Source organism: Miscanthus floridulus, chromosome 9, assembly GCF_019320115.1.
Source record: "Miscanthus floridulus cultivar M001 chromosome 9, ASM1932011v1, whole genome shotgun sequence".
In the NCBI taxonomy this organism is placed as follows: Eukaryota; Viridiplantae; Streptophyta; class Magnoliopsida; order Poales; family Poaceae; genus Miscanthus; species Miscanthus floridulus.
The window spans coordinates 141,041,017-141,059,450 of record NC_089588.1 but is presented as its reverse complement, the minus strand read 5'-3'; the positions used below and the strand labels follow the sequence as shown (position 1 = coordinate 141,059,450).

Below are 18,434 nucleotides of genomic sequence, written 5' to 3'. Positions count from 1 at the left end.
ACCTTCACTTGGTTTTCATCACTGCCAGTCAATTCCATTACCAATTGGGCTCATCTGGAAAAGAAATTACATACATATTTTTACACTGGGACTGGAGAAAAGAAGATTACCGATTTGACAACTATAAGGCAGAAGACCAATGAATCGGGCACTGAGTTTCTTCAAAGGTTCTGAGAAACTGGAAATTTGTGCTTCTCATTAAACTTGGCTGATTATCAGTTAGCTGCTTTAGCCATTCGAGGAATGCCGCCAATGTGGAAAGAAAAGCTGTTGGGATAAGAATTTGACAACTTGGGTCAATTGGCTCAACGAGTGGCAGCGCTCAATTACCAATTTCAGAGTATGCATAGGGACACTCGATTCCAGAAGAGTACCACAGTGGCCGAAGCTTATAATCCGTACTTAGTTGATGATGGCTATGAAGCTGAAGAAGAAGAGGTTGCTGCGGCTGAATGGAATTGGGGCAAAAAGACAATGATGGTGCCAAATCTTTGGGGAAGAGGAGTCGAGGAAAGCTATGATTTTGATGTCACAAAATCAGACAAACTCTTTGTTTTCTTGCTTGAGAAGGGACAGATCAAGTTGCCTGATAATCATGTTATGTTGCCCCCTGATCAGTTGAAGAATAAGAAGTTGTACAAGTTCCATAATGCTACTTCTCATTCCACTAATGAATGCAGAATTTTCTGACAGCATATACAGAGGGCTATTCAGCAAGGAGGGCTCAAATTTGATACGCCTCAGAAAATGAAAGTTGATGATAATCCTTTCCCAAGAGATTAAAACATGGTTGATGCTAGGCTGATCAAAGGGAAGACTAAGGTCCTAACATCAACCCAATCTAGAGAAGCTGGAACAGTCGATTCCAAGATGCAAATATCGGCTCACGAGTACAAAGAGATTAGAAGATGCCGCGCTAAGCAAAAGAGCCGATATGAGCAGGGGAAAATGTCAAAAGATGGTGCGACAAAGCCGCGAGTCACATCTCGGATCCTATTGAATAAGTTGTAGCGGCAGAGGGAAACGGATTATCAGCATTGGTTAAAGGATCAAGAATATTAGCGTCAACTGAAAAAAGAGAGGTATGAAAGGAAGCAAGTCGAATCACATTGGAATTGTCCTTTCTTTAGACATTACTGGAATAAAGGTTTGAAGTTGCCTACCAGACATGACTGTCCAGAATACAACAATCAATATTGGGGTTTAGGCAATCACAAACCAACCGCTGGTATATCCATGCTCAAGATGCATATCATCATAATAACATGGACCGGCGCTTAAAAATGAAAGTATTCATAATCAGCTGGGAAAAAGAGTGGTTGATCAAGATTGAGCTGATTATGAAGGCAAGAGAAAATATGTTTGGTAGGAAGGCCAAAGATGTCCAGGAGGTTTGACAAGAAGCCAGAAGAGAATGGTGCAAAGCTTAAGAAATAAAGAGTTGGAACAGGCTTAGGCATCCGGTAAACCACAAGTATGGCGTACTAAGCAAACAGCCGATAGAAAGCAATCATCGGCGAATATCCAAATGGCTTTTCTGTTGCCATCAGAATTCAGAGTTCCAGCAGATCAAGAAGTTTATTTGGATTTCGATAAATCAGAGGATGAGGAGATAGTTGCCAAGTTGACGGTTGTACAACAAGCAATATTTGATAAACCAGTCAAGCATCGGCACTTAAAGGCTTTATATATGAAAGGTTTTGTTGATGGGAAGCCAATGAACAAGATGTTGGTAGACGGAGGTGCTTCTGTCAATCTTATGCCTTACACCACTTTTCGTAAACTTGGCAAAGGACTAGGAGATCTGATGGAGACTGATATGATGCTTAAGGATTTTAGAGGTAATGCATCTAAGACCCGAGGGGCATTAAATGTCAAATTGACAATCGGAAGTAAGACTCTGCTCACCACATTCTTCGTCATCGATGGAAAATGGTCATACAGTTTGCTCCTTGGTTGTGATTGGATTCATGTGAATTGTTGTGTGCCATCGACCATGCATCAGTGTTTGATTCAATGGCATAGAGATGATGTCGAACGGGTTCACGCTGATGAGTCTGTGAGCATCGCAACAGTCGATCCAGTCTTATGGGAATTAGGAGACTTCGAATGCTTTTCTGGCATGTTATGGGAAGGAGGTTTCATTAAGATTAGCAATAAAAGCCAACAGCCGATGCAAGCTATCGGCTCTGAGAATTTGTTTTAGTGAATAGTCACGGCTTCACATCGGCCATTGGAATAAAGAAAGTAAGAATTAGTTCTGAGTATGGGTTTAGGCCGACGTATGTGCATGCTAAGTCGAATCATAAGTAATAGATCTATTAAAGGAAGTTATGTTTCACTTAAAGAGATGCTTGACCCGGATCGATCGATCGTTTAACCTTTGGTCTGGAAAACCTATCAATAGCGATCGATGAAGATATTTAAAGGGATATTATCCTAGCATTTGATTAACACTTGATAGCCGATTCGATTAACCATTGGCTCTAATAGCCGGTATTAGAAATGTATCGCCTCTAGTTCAAAAAATGGAAAATCTTCAAAGACATAAAAGCCGATACGATATGTATTGCATTCAGAGCAAAAAATGAAAACAAAACAGTCATACACAACGGCATCGCACTAAGACACATTCATGAAAGGATAGGAGTCTTTGTTCACCGGTTCACCCTAAGTACAATCTAATCAAAGACCTTGTTCACCACATCTTGAGCGGATGTAATGTCTACTATGGCCTCCGCTGCCATGCCGAATTCTTCGAGCAGGTCTTCATGTTCCTCAGGGCCATCGCCCATCGAGAAACTAGTACCCCTGGCATGGAGCTCGTACCTAGTTTGGACCTGTGTCGCGGTCAGCGCCACCACCACACCATGATGAACGTCGTGGAGGGCGATCTCCTGAACGCGGGCCGAGATGTCTTGGAGACGAGTGTCGATGGGGGTGCCCCGGGCATTGACGGCGTCTGTGGCAGCGTTCGCCGCTAGTTGGAGAGATTCCAACTGCACCGTCAGGGCTGGCAATCACAGGAACAAAAAGACTATCAAGATAAAGACAACGGAAATCGGAATGAGGCCTTCCTGGAATTCATCTTACCCACCACCATGGCGTCAGACTCAGCCAGCCATGCTCGGACGGCACTGGCCTCCTCCTCGGCCGCATGAAGAGCAGCCTAAGAAAACTCGAGGCAGATCTCGAGCTGGCCGTTCTCCTGAGTCACCTTGGAATAGCGATTCTGAGCCGCCCTCCACTCTCGGAGGAAGCGCCGGGCATTGTCGCCATTGTACGAATCGGAGGAATCTGACGATGAAGCCGGCGTGGAAGACCCAGCATCAAAGGGCTCGCTAGCCCTAGGAAGAGGACGGAGGCTGTCGTTCACAACAAACCTAGAAACAAAATAGAAGAGTTCATCACTATGAGTAGAAGATTACAGATCATCGCCATGAGCAGAAGTCATCAATCTCACCTCATGCGTCGGAGACGCTGGTTCATCGGCATGATCTCAGGGATCTCCTCTGCCGCGCGCTTGCCTCGATTGTCCTTGCCGAACATGAAGGATGATTGGATCTACAGGAGGCAGAAAGAAAACCGCTACAGGGTTTTGGAAGGTGGAGAAGTGTAAAGGAACAGTTGCGAATAGAGATGTGTTCGAGGCCGAAGCCCTCGGCTGGTATTTAAAGACATGAAGCGAAGAGGCGGACGCCTCGGGATGCACAAAAGGCAACCACAATTAATAGAAGGTGAAGTGCCACTTCACTAATGCCGATGAGAATATGGCGTTGGGCAACTAAAGGCAGAAAATCGAAGGGTTCTCTTAATAAAAGATGGGTTTTCAGACTTAATTGGATTAAGATTGGAAGTACGGAGTCGGCTACCTTCAAATTGGCTCTTTAGCCGAAACAAAAATACAAAGAGGCAATGAAAACATAGTTATGATTGATTCCATAAAAGATACATATCAACATACAGATTACAAGTCTAGAACGTCCTGGATGGTTTTCAGTACTTCTAGCCGAGCAGCATCAGCTTCTGCAATCTTTTGCTCATATTCTTCGGCTGTTCTAGAAGTGTTCTCAAGGCTACTTCGGATGGTTCTGCCCTCTTTAACTTTGGCCAAAAGTTCTTGTTTCTTCCTTTTGATGGCATCAGGCATTTGGGGCAGAGTACACTTGCGATGGTCAATGGCAGCCTTCATGATTTCCAGCTCCTTCTCAAGTTTTGCACGCTTGATTTCTAGTTGAGACAACTCAGGATCGGTCCTGAGGGAGGAGTTCTTCAAGTCATCAATCAACTGCGTCAGCTCTTTAGCTTCTTGCCTATTGGAGTTCCCCTTGGCCATCAAGGCTTCACGATTACACAAGTTCCTCTAGGTCTTTTTCACCTTTAGGGCCTGATCTTCGAAAATAGACAAAGATGACAAGACTCTTAGGAGAGCTGGGGATGGATCACCCTTAATGGCCAAAAAGACTCTCTGCATTGAATCGGTATCTTGGACCGAATCGGCTATATCCTTCTCGAATATTAGCAAAATATTTCTTAGTTGATTTCTGGTCTCCTCCGACAAAGCTTCATTAGAAGATGTGGCTGACGATCTGATTTCATCTTCATCAAAATAATCCTCAAGATTGAAAGAGTAGCTTCAGGCTAGAAGATCGAGTACCTGTGTACAACAGAAATCTTGATTAGAAGGTTTGAAGCGGTTTATCATAAAGTGGATGGTGAAGAGGATACAGTACCTTCTCTGTAGTAGCCTCTATCTGAAGAGGGGGAACAACTGATGATGCACCAATAACATCTAGTTGAATCGGCTCTAAGCTTCTAGTGTTGGTATCTGCAAGGAAGAATTTTTTAATTCATGTTTGTTGCAAAGAGATGAGCTGAGCATATGACTTTCTTACCATTGTTTGTGTGTTGGACCGGGGAATCGACAGTTTGGACATCGGCAATAGCAGGATTATTTTCAATAAGGAGATAGTCAAACTCCTGCTCTTGCATGAGTGTTTCCTTGGGAAGTATCTAGCATAGCAAGAAATTGGATGAAGGATAAAAGTTGAGTAAATCAAGAAATTAAAGATAAATTCCCACAGGCATCAAGGATGAGACCCACGTTTTCTGCTATTGTAGAAGCATCGATTGTTCCAACTAAAATTGGCTCCTTTTGAGAATCAGGTGATGGGGGTTCAATTGGTGTTGAATCAAGTGCCTGGGATAGCAGTTCTGCACCCAGAGCAGACTGGGATGAAATGCTCGATAGCTATGAAAGAACAGGATCAGAAATTGAACATCAGTTCGAGGAAAATATGGATCGTTCACCTGAGCAGCTGATGGTCATGTCCTATGGAGTCTTTTTGCAGTGGTGTTTTTTTGAGTTGCCCCTTAGACCACCTTGCGCTTTGGAGATTGACATGTCACAATCATGGGGGCAACGTGAGTTTTCATCAATTTCTTTAATGAAGGTGCAGCCGATCCTAATCTTGTAACAGGACATGGTGGTTGATAGTTTATAGGACGCCCTTCCTATCTAGGCTTGGAGGATCAAATTTAGCATCCCAAAAAGGATTGGTTAAAACAGTTGGCAAAAGAATTCATCAAATAATTTTCTTGAAAGAGCATGGACCAGCACACAAAGGGTGGACCAGCCCACAGAAGTGAATTCCCCGTCCAAAGTTGCACACAAAGGGTGGACCAGCCCACAGAAAAGATGGGAGTGCCATTCTTGCCACCAGGAGTCGAAAAGAGTGGAAGAGAGGCTGACTCTGACCCAGTCATGCAAGCAAAAGGAAGGAAGGTCTGATCCAGTTGAAACACTCTAGAGGCTTCCAATACTTCGCTAATGTCTTCCCTTGGCCTCAGTATATCCTTAAAGAAGAGTCGAGGGGGCAATTGGCTGAGGCCGAACTGACAGCCCACGAAAGACGGATTGTAAAATTCATACGTTGGAAGGTCGCCTAGGATAAAGGAGCCTGTAGTCATCTTGCCACGACCATGATGAAATTCGGCCGGGAGAACACAGGGCTTGACAAAAGAATTAAAGATTGCAGCCGCTGCTTCATCCGAACAACCTGATTCAAATCAAAATCCGAATGGGAAAATCAGCTCATGATTCTCATCATTGTCATAGGGCAACCAAGTCAGAACATCTGTATCAAACCCTCTATAAAACTTTTTGAAGAAATGGCCAATGTCAACATCAATTACTATGGCCGATGCAGCTTCACCGTAGCTCATGAATGGACGGGTTCTTCCTTCTTCATTCTTGTCTTCCTCATCAAAGGTTGAGGAAGGAAAGCTTAGGTTTCTAAGATCAGAACTTACAATTTTGTGCATATACAGGTTCAATCATAACTGTATCAACCACCAAGGGCCACTAATAGTGTGTACTGGTTCATTCTTTAGCAATTGGGCAGCTACCTGGTGAATCAGATGGTAAGCGGCTCCTAACAAATATTTTCCAAGGGGAATACTGTTACCTGCTACCAGATGTACTATCATAAATTTGTGATTATAAGTTTGTCCACAAGATGACCCACAGAAGATGATTCTTTCTAGCCACATGTTTAGAAAAGCCACATGTTCCCTCTTGCTGACAGCTGATCCATCCTCAACATGGTTTAGAATATAGCCTACCCATCCTGAACAGTCTGATATTTTGGCTAGCTTCTTGGACCCAGCACTCAAGTACTCATAAGGCTGCATTAATCTAGTTATTCTGAGGCCGATCAACATGTAAACAACGGCCATGGTGATAGTCATTGGGCCGTGACCAAAGATGAAAGCATTCAGGGCATTGGACCAGAAATAAGATGCATCAATCAAAAGTGAGTCGTTCCTCTCCATCCCAGACAATGAAAGAGTCAAGCATTGATTTATATCATAAAGTTCTCAATCTCCACCCTTTTTCTCGGACACCCTATGGAACCAATTTCTCCATCCCTTAGGCATCTTTGGCCAATTTTTGAAGAGAGTTTTGGTATTCCAAGAGGATAAATCCAATGCAGATTGTTTGAAGGGGATTTGGTTGGTTTCTTGGTGAATGAAATCAGATGGATCGAGATCGCCCATAGGCCCAAGAAAATATATATTGGGGGCAACGGCTGATGGAATTAAGATTTTATTCCTCATTTCCTAAGAAATCGGACGAAATAAGTTTGAGAAGAAAAAAATACAAGGTAGCGGCCGATAATTAGAGAATGGAAACTTGGAGACATACCTCAGGGACAAGGTCGATGGTCGCCATCATGGCCGAAAATTGGTTTGAATCTGGCGAGGATCGCTTGGATGATGGCTTGTTAGAACAGATGGTTTGCTAGGGTTCGGGGCCTTGGTGATGACGACGTTGGCTATTAAAGTTGGCTTGAGAAGGAAGGAGAAAGCGAATAGGCCGAGTGGGTTGCAAAAGATATTGTAGGGATGTTATATAAAACTCGGGCTAGGAAGTCAGGAGTCATGCGTATATCTCAGGATAGTACAGTTGTGACATGGTAAACCAATGCACTGGAATTTTAGGATAAAATCATTTTATCCCAAAATTAGGGGGCATGTGTTTACACCAAAATTTGGGAGAAGTGCGCGGGAACTCGCAGGCTTCCAAGACTGTGCCAATCAAGGAGTCGATTGCGTAAGGATTGATATCTGTCAGTTCGGATACGACACTGGGATCGGTTCTCTCTGAAGGACGTCAGCAGATAACGATGATGAGATATGATTGGCATCGAGAAGATACATATCGGACTCTACAAAAGGGGAAAGATTAGAGTCGAAGTTATCTTAAAATAGGAATATTTTCTTCGTACCAAAGATTGTACTGAGTACGAGTAGGATTCGTTTTTAGGCTCCGGGTATAAATATCAAACCCCAGTTATTGTAAACAACACACAATCAATCCAATACAAGTTATTTACTTTTTTCGGCTCCGGCCACCCCTTAGGAGTAGGAGTAGAGTAGATCTCGGCGAGTTCTTCAGCAAGTACAGCTGCATCGATCTGGCCGACCTCCACTGCTTGTATGTAAGTACCGTCATGGTTTATACCTTTGTTCGTACAGCTGCATCGATCCGGTCGACCTCCACTGCGACTCTGGTATGAGTTAGTTATCGACTCTTGTCTAGTTCAAGTAAGGCTGCATCGATCCGGTCGACCTCCACTGCTCAAACTAGATTAAGGTCAAGTTATCGGCTCTATCTAAGGGTGGCGTTCCTTCGGATAGATTCATTAAGTTACCGATATTGCTTATTGCTTTCATTATTTATTCAGTTACAGCAATATCACTTCGGTCGATTGGGATTGATCTAGATCGGCCTTATATCCTTTTAACCCATCATTTGTTAATCTAAATTTGATCTAATCTGCACATTAAAGGATGAGTTATGTTTTATCAGCTGTTTTATATCAATCTTGATCGTGCATAGCGTGCGGTTAAGGCGTGTCTGATTTTGAGTAGATCTATTGGCTAGCGAAAACCGTTCTATGGCCCGTTATCACGGCCTGTGTGATTCTGCCTCACACCCCACTGTTAGCACCGTGGAGTGGGGATCATTATTTAGTAGATCTGTTTCTAAGAGGGTATGACCTTAACTGTGCGCTTTCGGCCGTTTTAGCGTGCGGTTAAGGCGTGCCTGAATCGGCCGTTTTAGCCGATATCGAGCGCTTTCACGAATAATTCACATCACGAGATCGTTGAAGTAGGGATCGGTTGAAAGATGTGTTAGCCCCATGATCTTATTATTGTATTACGACCTGCAAAATTCTGCCTCATGCTCCACTGATATTAGTAATAAGTTAGGGTCGTCGAATCTATTGTTGTTTGTACGGCCCGTATGATTCTGCCTCATGCCCCACTGATAATAGCGATAGATGAGATCTAATATGTTCATTAGATTTATCTTTATTAAATGGTTAAATGATGATGAACTGTTTCTTTTACATAAAAGGGGTTCGGTTACTTGCAGTCATTGGCTTAACATAAATTAATCATTGTTGACATTCTTTTGCCAGTGACCAATATTTGTCTAAATAATGATATCCATCCTGAATGATAACCGATTCTTCTTACACAACCCCATGAGGTTTAACCGATTTATTCTTATAAATATGCTGGAATCGACTATTTAGTGGATCTCCTTTCACATTGGCTCTCAGGGCCGCACATTCAGGACTGTCTGGCAACACCGGCACGTTCCGCCCTTAATACTGGTGAACTTTCTCTCCTTGTCAATTGCAGAGTCAAATTGATTAGCACGTCTCGGGAGGAGTGCGCAGGATCGACCATCCCTGCGCTGAAGCTAGGCGGATCTCCAGCTCCATCGAGCGGACCCTTCAGGATTGCTCGTGTGTCGTCGGCACGGGACGAAAATTCTGTGTCGACAAGTAGTAGATGTGTCCAATAGAGAGGTCCAGAACACAATGTACACCTTCACCGTGTGTGAATTGTTATGCCAAACCAAGTTGTATATCTGAGGATGATGTCCTAGTGAAGTCTTTTGTCCAAAGAATTTACATGTGCAGTATCAAATTTCAAAAGACATGCGAAATCAGTATATAATCAGTGAGGCAGAAGGATTCGGTCACAAATATCCAAATTTGTCATCTTACTCTGTGTGTATGTGCTCATGGAACGAGGTGTACATGTTTCCGCTGGTATTCACTATACAACTGTTGCGTCAAAAGTTTCACGCACAAAGATGGTACACAATATCCAATCATCAGTGATCAAACAAGTCCAAACTGTCAAACAACCCCGTAACCTGTCCAACAACATTGTATGCCTATATCCTCTACATACATTACGTACTGTGACCAAGGGCCATCCAGCTCCAGCAATTTCATTTTTGTGGGGTCAGCTTTTCGCCGCCCGTCATTTCAGAAACTAGAATTGCATCTGTATTATATTACGCATATGATTCTAATTAAGAACAATCAACTGCACTGAAGCAGTTGGCCTAATAATCAGTCTGGCCGCAAAACGGGCTGCGTGTCCCCTTTACGATGAGCTTGTTGAATGAGGATCAATTTATGAGATGTGTCCCAGGAGACAAATGATGATCAATTTAGCCTTAGCAATAACGATTAAAATACGGCTGCTAGATATATATAAGGCCCGTATGGCATAGCTCAGCATCAGCAGTGAAGCTTCATGAGCTGCTTTTTCGGTGAAACTAAGCTGTTTTAGAAAAAAAAAATGTTTGGCAAAATAGGTTCACCAACAGCCTAATGCAATGGCTTAATTAGAGAGGGAAATGAGGGAGAGAGCCGTGAATTTTCAGTTCCACTTCTCTCCGTTCCTCTATCAGAGCATAAAAAAGGAGCTTCACCCCATGAGCTGTTTTAAAAAAAATGTTTGGCACAAAATAACTCACAATAGCTCATGAAGCTGTTGGTAAAGCTGTGCCAAACAGGCCTATAGTCGTTGACCATATTTGTTGTATAGATTCCCTGCAGGTCAAGGACTCTTGGTCAGGATGAAAATACTGCAGCTAGAGACAACATGAGATTAAAATTCGGCTCCTAGGAACATCTGTTTAGCAGGATTAAGTGCCTCGAGATTGGGGAGGAATACTAAAACATCACCGCTAGCCGCCTCAAGACACCACTGCTATAGCATCTGCTAGCCACCTGCGCTGCAAGCGACAGATTTTGTGACCAATGGTCGAGCTAGATCTAACTGTATGTGTGGTTCTTTTTTAAGAAAAGAAATTTAACCAAACAGTTTAATGATTTATTTACACTGAATTGATCCCCGTCAAATATTGCTGACACGTCTTCTCCATGCTGGTCGACAAGACTCACCATTATTTACTATTATATATGTGGCTTCACAATTTTTCTAGACTTTGATGTGATGTAACCTCCTAAATGACAAAGCTTTGACATCGCTTTGGTTTTATTGGTAAGTCATTGTACCCTGCTCCAGGGTGGGCTTTTGAAAAATGAATTAAAGAAGAGTAACTTCAAATCATATATTAGAAGTAGAGTTCACTGGTAGAGCATCCTAGGGCATTTGTTTCAAGCAAACACATATCACACTAAAATAAGATACATCCAATAAATTCTTACTAGAGGTGTCTAATGAAGCCTTCACGTTAATCTTCTTGAGATTTGCTAGGGGGAAAATATAAATATTAGAAATTCTCACAAAATCTGTAACATTAGGCCATCAATTTTGTTGACTATAATCGTTGTTGATGATAATAGCCATTGGATTTATTCTATTTTCAAAATGGAGATGGGACGAGGTTGAGGAATGGATGAATAATTACCCACGTCTGGTATTGTTTAATAATCGTAAAGCATATATATGTTTCTGTATTATCAACTTCTTTTAATATTAATATATTCAAAATTTTATTAAGGTAATCATACATGGTGTACCACCTTGCCGATCAATAACACGTGCATGCATGAACAATAAATATATATGTTATGCTTTAGCGATCATAAAAATATTTCCTTAATGATTCATTCTAACAATACTAACAAATTATTTTAAAATCCGGGACATATAATTTATATAAGTTATACTTTAAATATAATTATACATTTTAAAAAATATGTTTGACATATCTATATTGATAATATAATCATTATTGTACATACAATTCCTTGATAAGAAATTCAAAGAAAATTGAAAATAAGAGTTAGTGCATATCATAGGTGCCTATATCTTCTGTCCTTAAGATTCCTTTAGAGTAAACAATCATTATAGATATTAACATCCTCTGAAAATTAGCAGCACTATTCTATCCTAGCTCAAGCACTGATCTTATGCAATGTGATACTGGTTATATATGATTATTTATGCCATCATTGTTTTTAAATTGAGGGTGTAACCTATGATGTCAAAATCTTATTTTATAAAGTACAAAAGGAGAGTTCGTAATAGATGTTATAAGCACGAGAGTTTCAACTTTTTTTCAGAATAAAAAATTTATATAAATTAAGAAGATTCAAATTTAAAATAAAGAAAATAGATTAACTATGTCATATAAGAAATGGGCTGCAACTACAGTCACTATAGTTTAAGCCGATGTCTCAATTAAATGTATATTAAATGCCTGTTTGGCATGGCTCCAGTTCCAGCATGAGATTCTAAGGAGGAGAAGTATCAAACACTTTTTGAGAGACGTTTACTGGTGAATTGCAGAAGAGTAAGGAATATTTTTTTGAATTAGGAGCCAAAGCTGAAAAAATTGGTGTTGGGATTCGAGGGACACGACAAGGTAGGAGAGACAGAGAGTTGCAGCTCTCCCCTTGAACTCCGAAGGCTCACTGCAGAGCGGCAGCTTTCGGCATGAAGGGGCACACAGGTGCCGAGGCAACGTCTAGGGTTTTGAGCCAGAAAATCACTCTCTATTCATAATTCTCATGTACACAATTGCCCTTAGGCTAGCTAAGGCATATTCCAGGATATTCCTACCCGAGAGTGATCCCCTTCAGGTCTTTGGTGTCTTTTCCAACTTGAAAAGCCTCTCTTGATGGGCCTTAATCGAGCCGGGCTGCGCGCCATGCCGTCTGACTCCCGCCGCCGCTAGGACGTCAGCGTTGCATCCCCTTCAATCGCCTTCGCTTGACTCTTTCTGATCGAAGGCCCTGTTCGCCGCCACACTCCATCAGAGAGCCGAAGACTGGAGAATATCAGCGAAGGCTCCCTCCTCATGGGTTTCTCGAGCAGGCCTTCGCTTCTCCACTCTTGGTGCTCAGCTGGCCTTCGCTTCTCCGCTCTTGGTGCTCAGCTGGCCTTTGCTTCACCAACCACAGCAGCTCTCCACCCTCGGCTAACTCTTCACCACGGTACCTGCTCAAACATCCCCGTAAGATTGGTTACTTTGTTAGAGAGCCTTCGGGCGCAAGGCTTCGCCCCCAACAAGTGGCTCCTTGGGAGGAGCACTTGAGGAGGAGCTGTATCGAATGAGCCCTAAAGATTCACATAGATGACATGCAAAAGGAACAAACTATCGATATGGATGAAAACATTTAGTTCAGCACAATTCATAAGTTTATCAGAAAATATACGTATTGTACTAAAAATAAGCAAAGAAAAACATGCAATTTATTAAGTATCTTTTAAAGTGAAATACACTGGCGGCCTTTAACTTGTCGGCCTGTGCCAAAACAGGTCCGCGAACTTGCAAACACGAAAAATAGACTCCTGAACCTGTCAAGTTGTTCACCGCAGGTTCATTTCCCATCCGGCGCGGCCTCTAGGCTATGTGGTAGTGCCAGCGTGGCGGACGAAGCACGTGAGCCGCACGTTTCAATGGGCCTGCCACGCTCACTTGCCGGTCGCGCAAGCCCCGCTCGGCCACGCCGATCGTGCCGCGCCGCTCGCCTGCCAGCACCGCGTGCGCTCGGCCGCGGTATCGTGCTCGCCCGCTGTCTCCGTGTGCTCGTTGCCGCATGCGCTTGCCGGAACCGCCGCGCCGCCCGCCGGGGCGGCCACGCTCGGCCGCCGGCACCGTATGTGCTACTCCACGGCACGGCGCTCGCCCGATGGGCGCTGGCTCTGCGTGCTCGCTGCCACGTGCGCTTGCCGGAGCCGCCGCGCTGGCCCGCCGCTGCCGCCATGCTCGCCCGCCGGCACGGTGTGTGCTCCTCCGCGGCACGGCGCTTGCCCGCTTGGCGCTGGCTCTGCGCGCTCGTGTGCTTGCTACCGCGTGCGCCTGCTGGAGCCGCCGCGCTCGCCCGCAGGTGCCGCCACACTCAGCCATGTGCTCGCTGCCATGCTCCCTGCCGCGGTCGCCTGTGTGCTCGCCCACCAGCTCCCAAGGGCGCACGAGCACGCCGGCGCGGAGGTACTTGCAGACAAGCTCAGCATCCCAGGGCTGGTCGCTGTGCATGGGCCAGGCCAGGATGGGCTTCCCATGGCTGAGGCTCTCCACGATGGAGTTCCAGCCACAGTGGCTCATGAATGTCGCCGTCGCGCCGTGCGCCAGGATCTCCAGCTGCGGCGCCCACCTGGTGACCACCACGCCAGCATGGGCGTCGTCAGGGCCGAGCTCGAACGCCGCGGCGGCACAGAGGGTCTCGGCCACGGCATCCCCTTCCCCGCCGCTGCGCAGGTCCGCGCAGTCGGCGTCACCCAGCACCCACACGAAGCGCGCCCCGCTGTCCCACTGCACGGCGGCCAGCTCGCGCACCTGCTCTAGGCGCAGCGACGACGACGGCTGCACGTCAAGCCTGTCCAGGCACTCGTGCCGCCGCGAGCTCCCGCTGCCAGTCCCACTGCTCGTGCCGGCATCGGGGAGGAGCACCGGGCTGAGAGGCCCAACGGCGAACAGCCTGCGACCGTTGAAAGATATGGGATCCCCTGGAGCGCGTCGAGGAAGTCACCCTCAAGAGCGCGGCAGGTGTTGACGACCATGCCGGCGCCGGGCGCGCACTGGCGCTCTTGCCCCATCCGCCTGGCGAGCGCGACGAACTCTGCGGTGGCGCAGGAGTCAGGCAGGTGGAACACGAGGCCGTGGCGGCGCAGCAGGGCGTGCTCCCGGTCCGCCCACCCGACGTGGTAGGAGGCGGGGAGGCAGTGCACGCCGAGGGTCGCGGCGAGCTCCGCCAGGAGCATGGCCAGCGGGGCCCGCGCGCCGGTGTAGTAGGCCTCGAAGAGCGGCTGCATGTACATCGGGAAAGGGGAGCGCGGGTCCGGGGCGGGGGACTCATGTGCGGGCACGTCCAGCGCGGCCTCCTGGAAGTGCGGCTCCGGCGCCATGAAGTGGACCGGGAGCCCCTACGCGGCGAGGAGCAGGGATAGGTGTAGCAGCTGGTTCACGTGCTTCGTCCGCCACGCTGGCACTGCCACGTCGCCTGGAGGCCGCGTCGGATGGGAAATGGGCCTGCGGTGAACAACTTGACAAGTTCTGGGGCCTATTTTCCGCGTTTGTAAGTTCGTGCACCGGACTGGCACAAGCCGACAAGTTAAAGGGCCGTCAGTGTATTTCACTCTATTTTTTATGTAACTGATGTTGGTTCTAGCCCATACGAGATCACGGATTGATGGACTAGTGTGCTAATGATGCATTGTGAAATATATTGCCAGTGGTTAGGACCTTGTTTATCTCTCCTTCTCTTACTATACCATAGTAGATAAAAGTAAAACAAAAAATGTACAAATTTGGGGAGCTACATTTTATTATCTGAATAATGATAACAATTACAATAATATGGGACTCTCATCTATATAAAGTCCTGATGAAGCGTAACATTTTGATAAAAACTTATATAGAGAGCAAACCAGGCTTTACATTCCTCTCCCTCTTTTCCTTCTTGGTTGGACGACAACAGTTTGTAGACCAGAGACAGCCTAAGATAACAAATGGTTAATTTCTGTAATCAACTTTTCGTAAAGTTCAGAAACTGCTCCTGGACAGTTGCACTGCATCTAGTGGAGTAGGTATCTAAGTACAAAATAACTAATACTCCTCTATAAGTAAAAGTCATCTCGTTTGCTGAGTACCTTAAGCATCCATGGAGATATGCAGACTCGCCCTTGTCTTCCTGTTTCTTTCTTCACTGCTCATCCTTGTATCATCCTTCCGGCACAGTTCGAGAGCCAACACCAAGAAGAGGTGGCCACCGGGGCCATGGGCCATCCCCTTCGTCGGCAGCATCCATCACATGGTGACCTCGCAGCCACAGGCCGCTCTCCGGGACCTCGCCGAGAAGCACGGGCCGGTGATGTACCTGCGGCTGGGACAGATCGACACTGTCGTGGTCTCCTCGCCGGCCGCAGCGCAGCAGGTTCTCCAAAGCAACGACGTCAACTTCGCGTCGCGCCAGGCCCTGATCGCCGCGGAGATCATCGGCTATGGCACCCTCGACTTTGCCTTCTCGCCCTACGGCGACTACTGGCGGGCGCTGCGCAAGCTCTGCGTGCTCCAGCTCCTCAGCAAGCACAAGCACAAGGTCCACTAGTACAGAAACAAGCTGTACTCCCGATTGGGAAACCCTTTCAGTCCCGGTTTCCCAACCAGAGCACAAATCCGGAACTAAAGGGCCCCTTTTTTTAATGCCGGTTTCTCGCCCGGGTTGGTAATACCAACCGGGGCTAAAGAGGCCTCCTAGCCTGGCCACGTGGACCAGCCCTTTAGTCCCGGTTGGTATTACCAACCAGGACTAAAGGTTTTTTTTTTTTCTATTTTCAATTGATGATTCGTTTTGATTTTCGAATAGGTTTTCGAATACGCATTCTACACTGCTAATAATATACGTATTCTACACGTTTATAATGTTCGAATATTTTGTACAAATTAAAGTATAAAACTAACGTATATATTACATGCATATACATATATTATACGTTATTTTATATACATATAATATGTATATATATATTATAAATAAAGCTTGCATTGTATATTCTATCATATCCTTCGGATAACAAATTCACTCCATCTGGTTTGGCTTCCATGTTTCATTCATGTCATTGTAGAACTCACCGGCGGGGTTTAAGACCTGGTCATTAAAAAATCCTACTATGGTCTCTTGAATTGCTTTCAGTTGGTCATGTCGTATGACTTTTTCCTTCAACCATAGAGTCTTCAATAAAAGTTAAAGAAAAAGTATTAATATACATATATATATATATATATATATATATATGTTGGTCACGTGATTACTTATATATATTAGCAATAAAAGAAATTGTGAATATATAAATATATTTATATAACGTACTTTGAGGATCTCTTCAGGAGTTCTTTTTGAGTACGCCATGATGAACTCGCAAATATAGTATCAGCAGTAGTTGGTCCCCTGTTCTTGCCTCAGAACCCACTTTTACGAGAAAAAAGATCCGGTGAATTGAAAGCATGCATGGTGTTAATTGAATTATATATATATAAATGTAGCTAGTACTTACTTTGTGTGCGATTACATCCAGTGGCGCTTTGTAATGTTTCATGTGGTGTTCCTCAATGAAAATTTTCCAAACACTGCGCCCAATAAAATAAAAAATTAATTTGGCCTTTAATAATTATTGCAGTTAAGAGATCGGGGTATATATAGTTGCTAGATAGACCAAATTACCCTTGGATAATATCTATCATGTCTTGGTACTCTGTTTGCTCTTTTCTTAACGAGTCCAAGATGCTCAACCGACTATTGGCCACATAGATGACCATCAATATCCAGTGATTGCTGCATATGTTGTTATACACAAATATGATCCACATTAACTAGTGTCAACATATATATATGGGAGATAGCTTAGCTAGTAAGCAAATAATTGAACAAATGTCCATATGATCGACATTAATTATTTAACACTCACTTGAAGTTGTAGGGGAAGAGTATGTCCTTGTTTTGTTGGTTCACTAAGAACCTCTTGAGATTTTTGTCGAGTTCAGCTTTCCATTGAGGCGGGGGAGTAAGGTGTTTGAATACGACATTTGGATCAATTAAACCAACATCATTATCCTGAGTCCAGGGGGCATAGTTGGTGTAATTCTAAAAACTCAACATATATAACGTCATCGCCACGGAAGTAATGTTGGTTTCTAACTCTGACAGAAACAATGGTCTCTCCCCATTCACACGCCGCCATGTACCACTTATTTAGCAAGTATATTTGCGTACCCAGTTCACCTAAGGCCTCAGGGTTGTATAGACTCTTTACAAGTTTAAATTTCTTCCAAGGATCCACTTTCGGAGCAGATGGTCCTTCAGCGAGCACTTGGGCAAGGTCCAAACCAGTATCCTCATAAAACCGAACCAGGTCCTCAAAATCGACATCCAGTAAGTCTAAGTTTGAACCATATTCATTACGAATGACAAGAGGGGGGACTGATTGTTGCGATTGTTGTTCGAGTTGTGCAACACCTTTCCCTGCTCTAGTCTTTTTCTGCGCCGCCTCAAATGACTTGGTGAGAGAGCAGTCGTAGTTCGATTTTGGCAGGGTCTTTTGAGATTCCCACTTTTTCTGGTCCACCTTCTTTCTTAGAAGATCTGGAGGTAGGTAGAAGTACGGTTTCTTCGGGTTCTCCCTCGCTTTTCGTTGCTTTCTTACTTTTTCGAAGAAACTATTCACATCTTTTTGTACTGCAGCATTTAATTCCTTTTCACTTTTCTCGTAAGATAGTTTTTGGGGAATAACTGGATTAGAGGAGGCTTTCTTCTTTGCCGGCTGGTGGGCCAACGGCTTCGTTTGCGGGGCGGACCTCTTAGGAGTTGGCTGCTTCTTGGTCGTAAAGGGAGGCGGGGCAGGCGTTGGAGACCTCCTTGTAGGCGTTGGAGACCTCCTTGGAGGTGGCGGCGGTGGTGGCGTTGCATAATCATTGCCCAAAGCACTATGATGATCTGGAGATTGAATAATTGGACTTAGGTTGGCTGAGGCCCTGCTGTGTGAGTACAAAAAAGAATAATTAGGTATAAGAAATTGTTATTATTAATCATGCATGTCAATAGAAAATTAGTGAAAAAATTGTTTCGTTCACTTTTGTCTGCACCTAT

The 18,434-nt window shown here is 44.8% G+C and overlaps 1 protein-coding gene and 1 pseudogene across 1 annotated transcript; one reads left to right on the top strand and one right to left on the bottom strand.

Annotated features, from left to right (window-relative positions):
* Positions 1-4,636: 4,636 nt before the first annotated feature.
* Positions 4,637-15,366, bottom strand: LOC136481125 (putative cis-zeatin O-glucosyltransferase; annotated as a pseudogene).
* Positions 15,367-15,452: 86 nt separating this feature from the next.
* LOC136481124 (cytochrome P450 CYP99A1-like) lies at positions 15,453-15,899 on the top strand. The gene has a single exon (XM_066478487.1). It carries the CDS (start codon positions 15,453-15,455, stop codon positions 15,897-15,899), a length of 447 nt encoding a protein of 148 aa, XP_066334584.1.
* Positions 15,900-18,434: the final 2,535 nt, after the last annotated feature.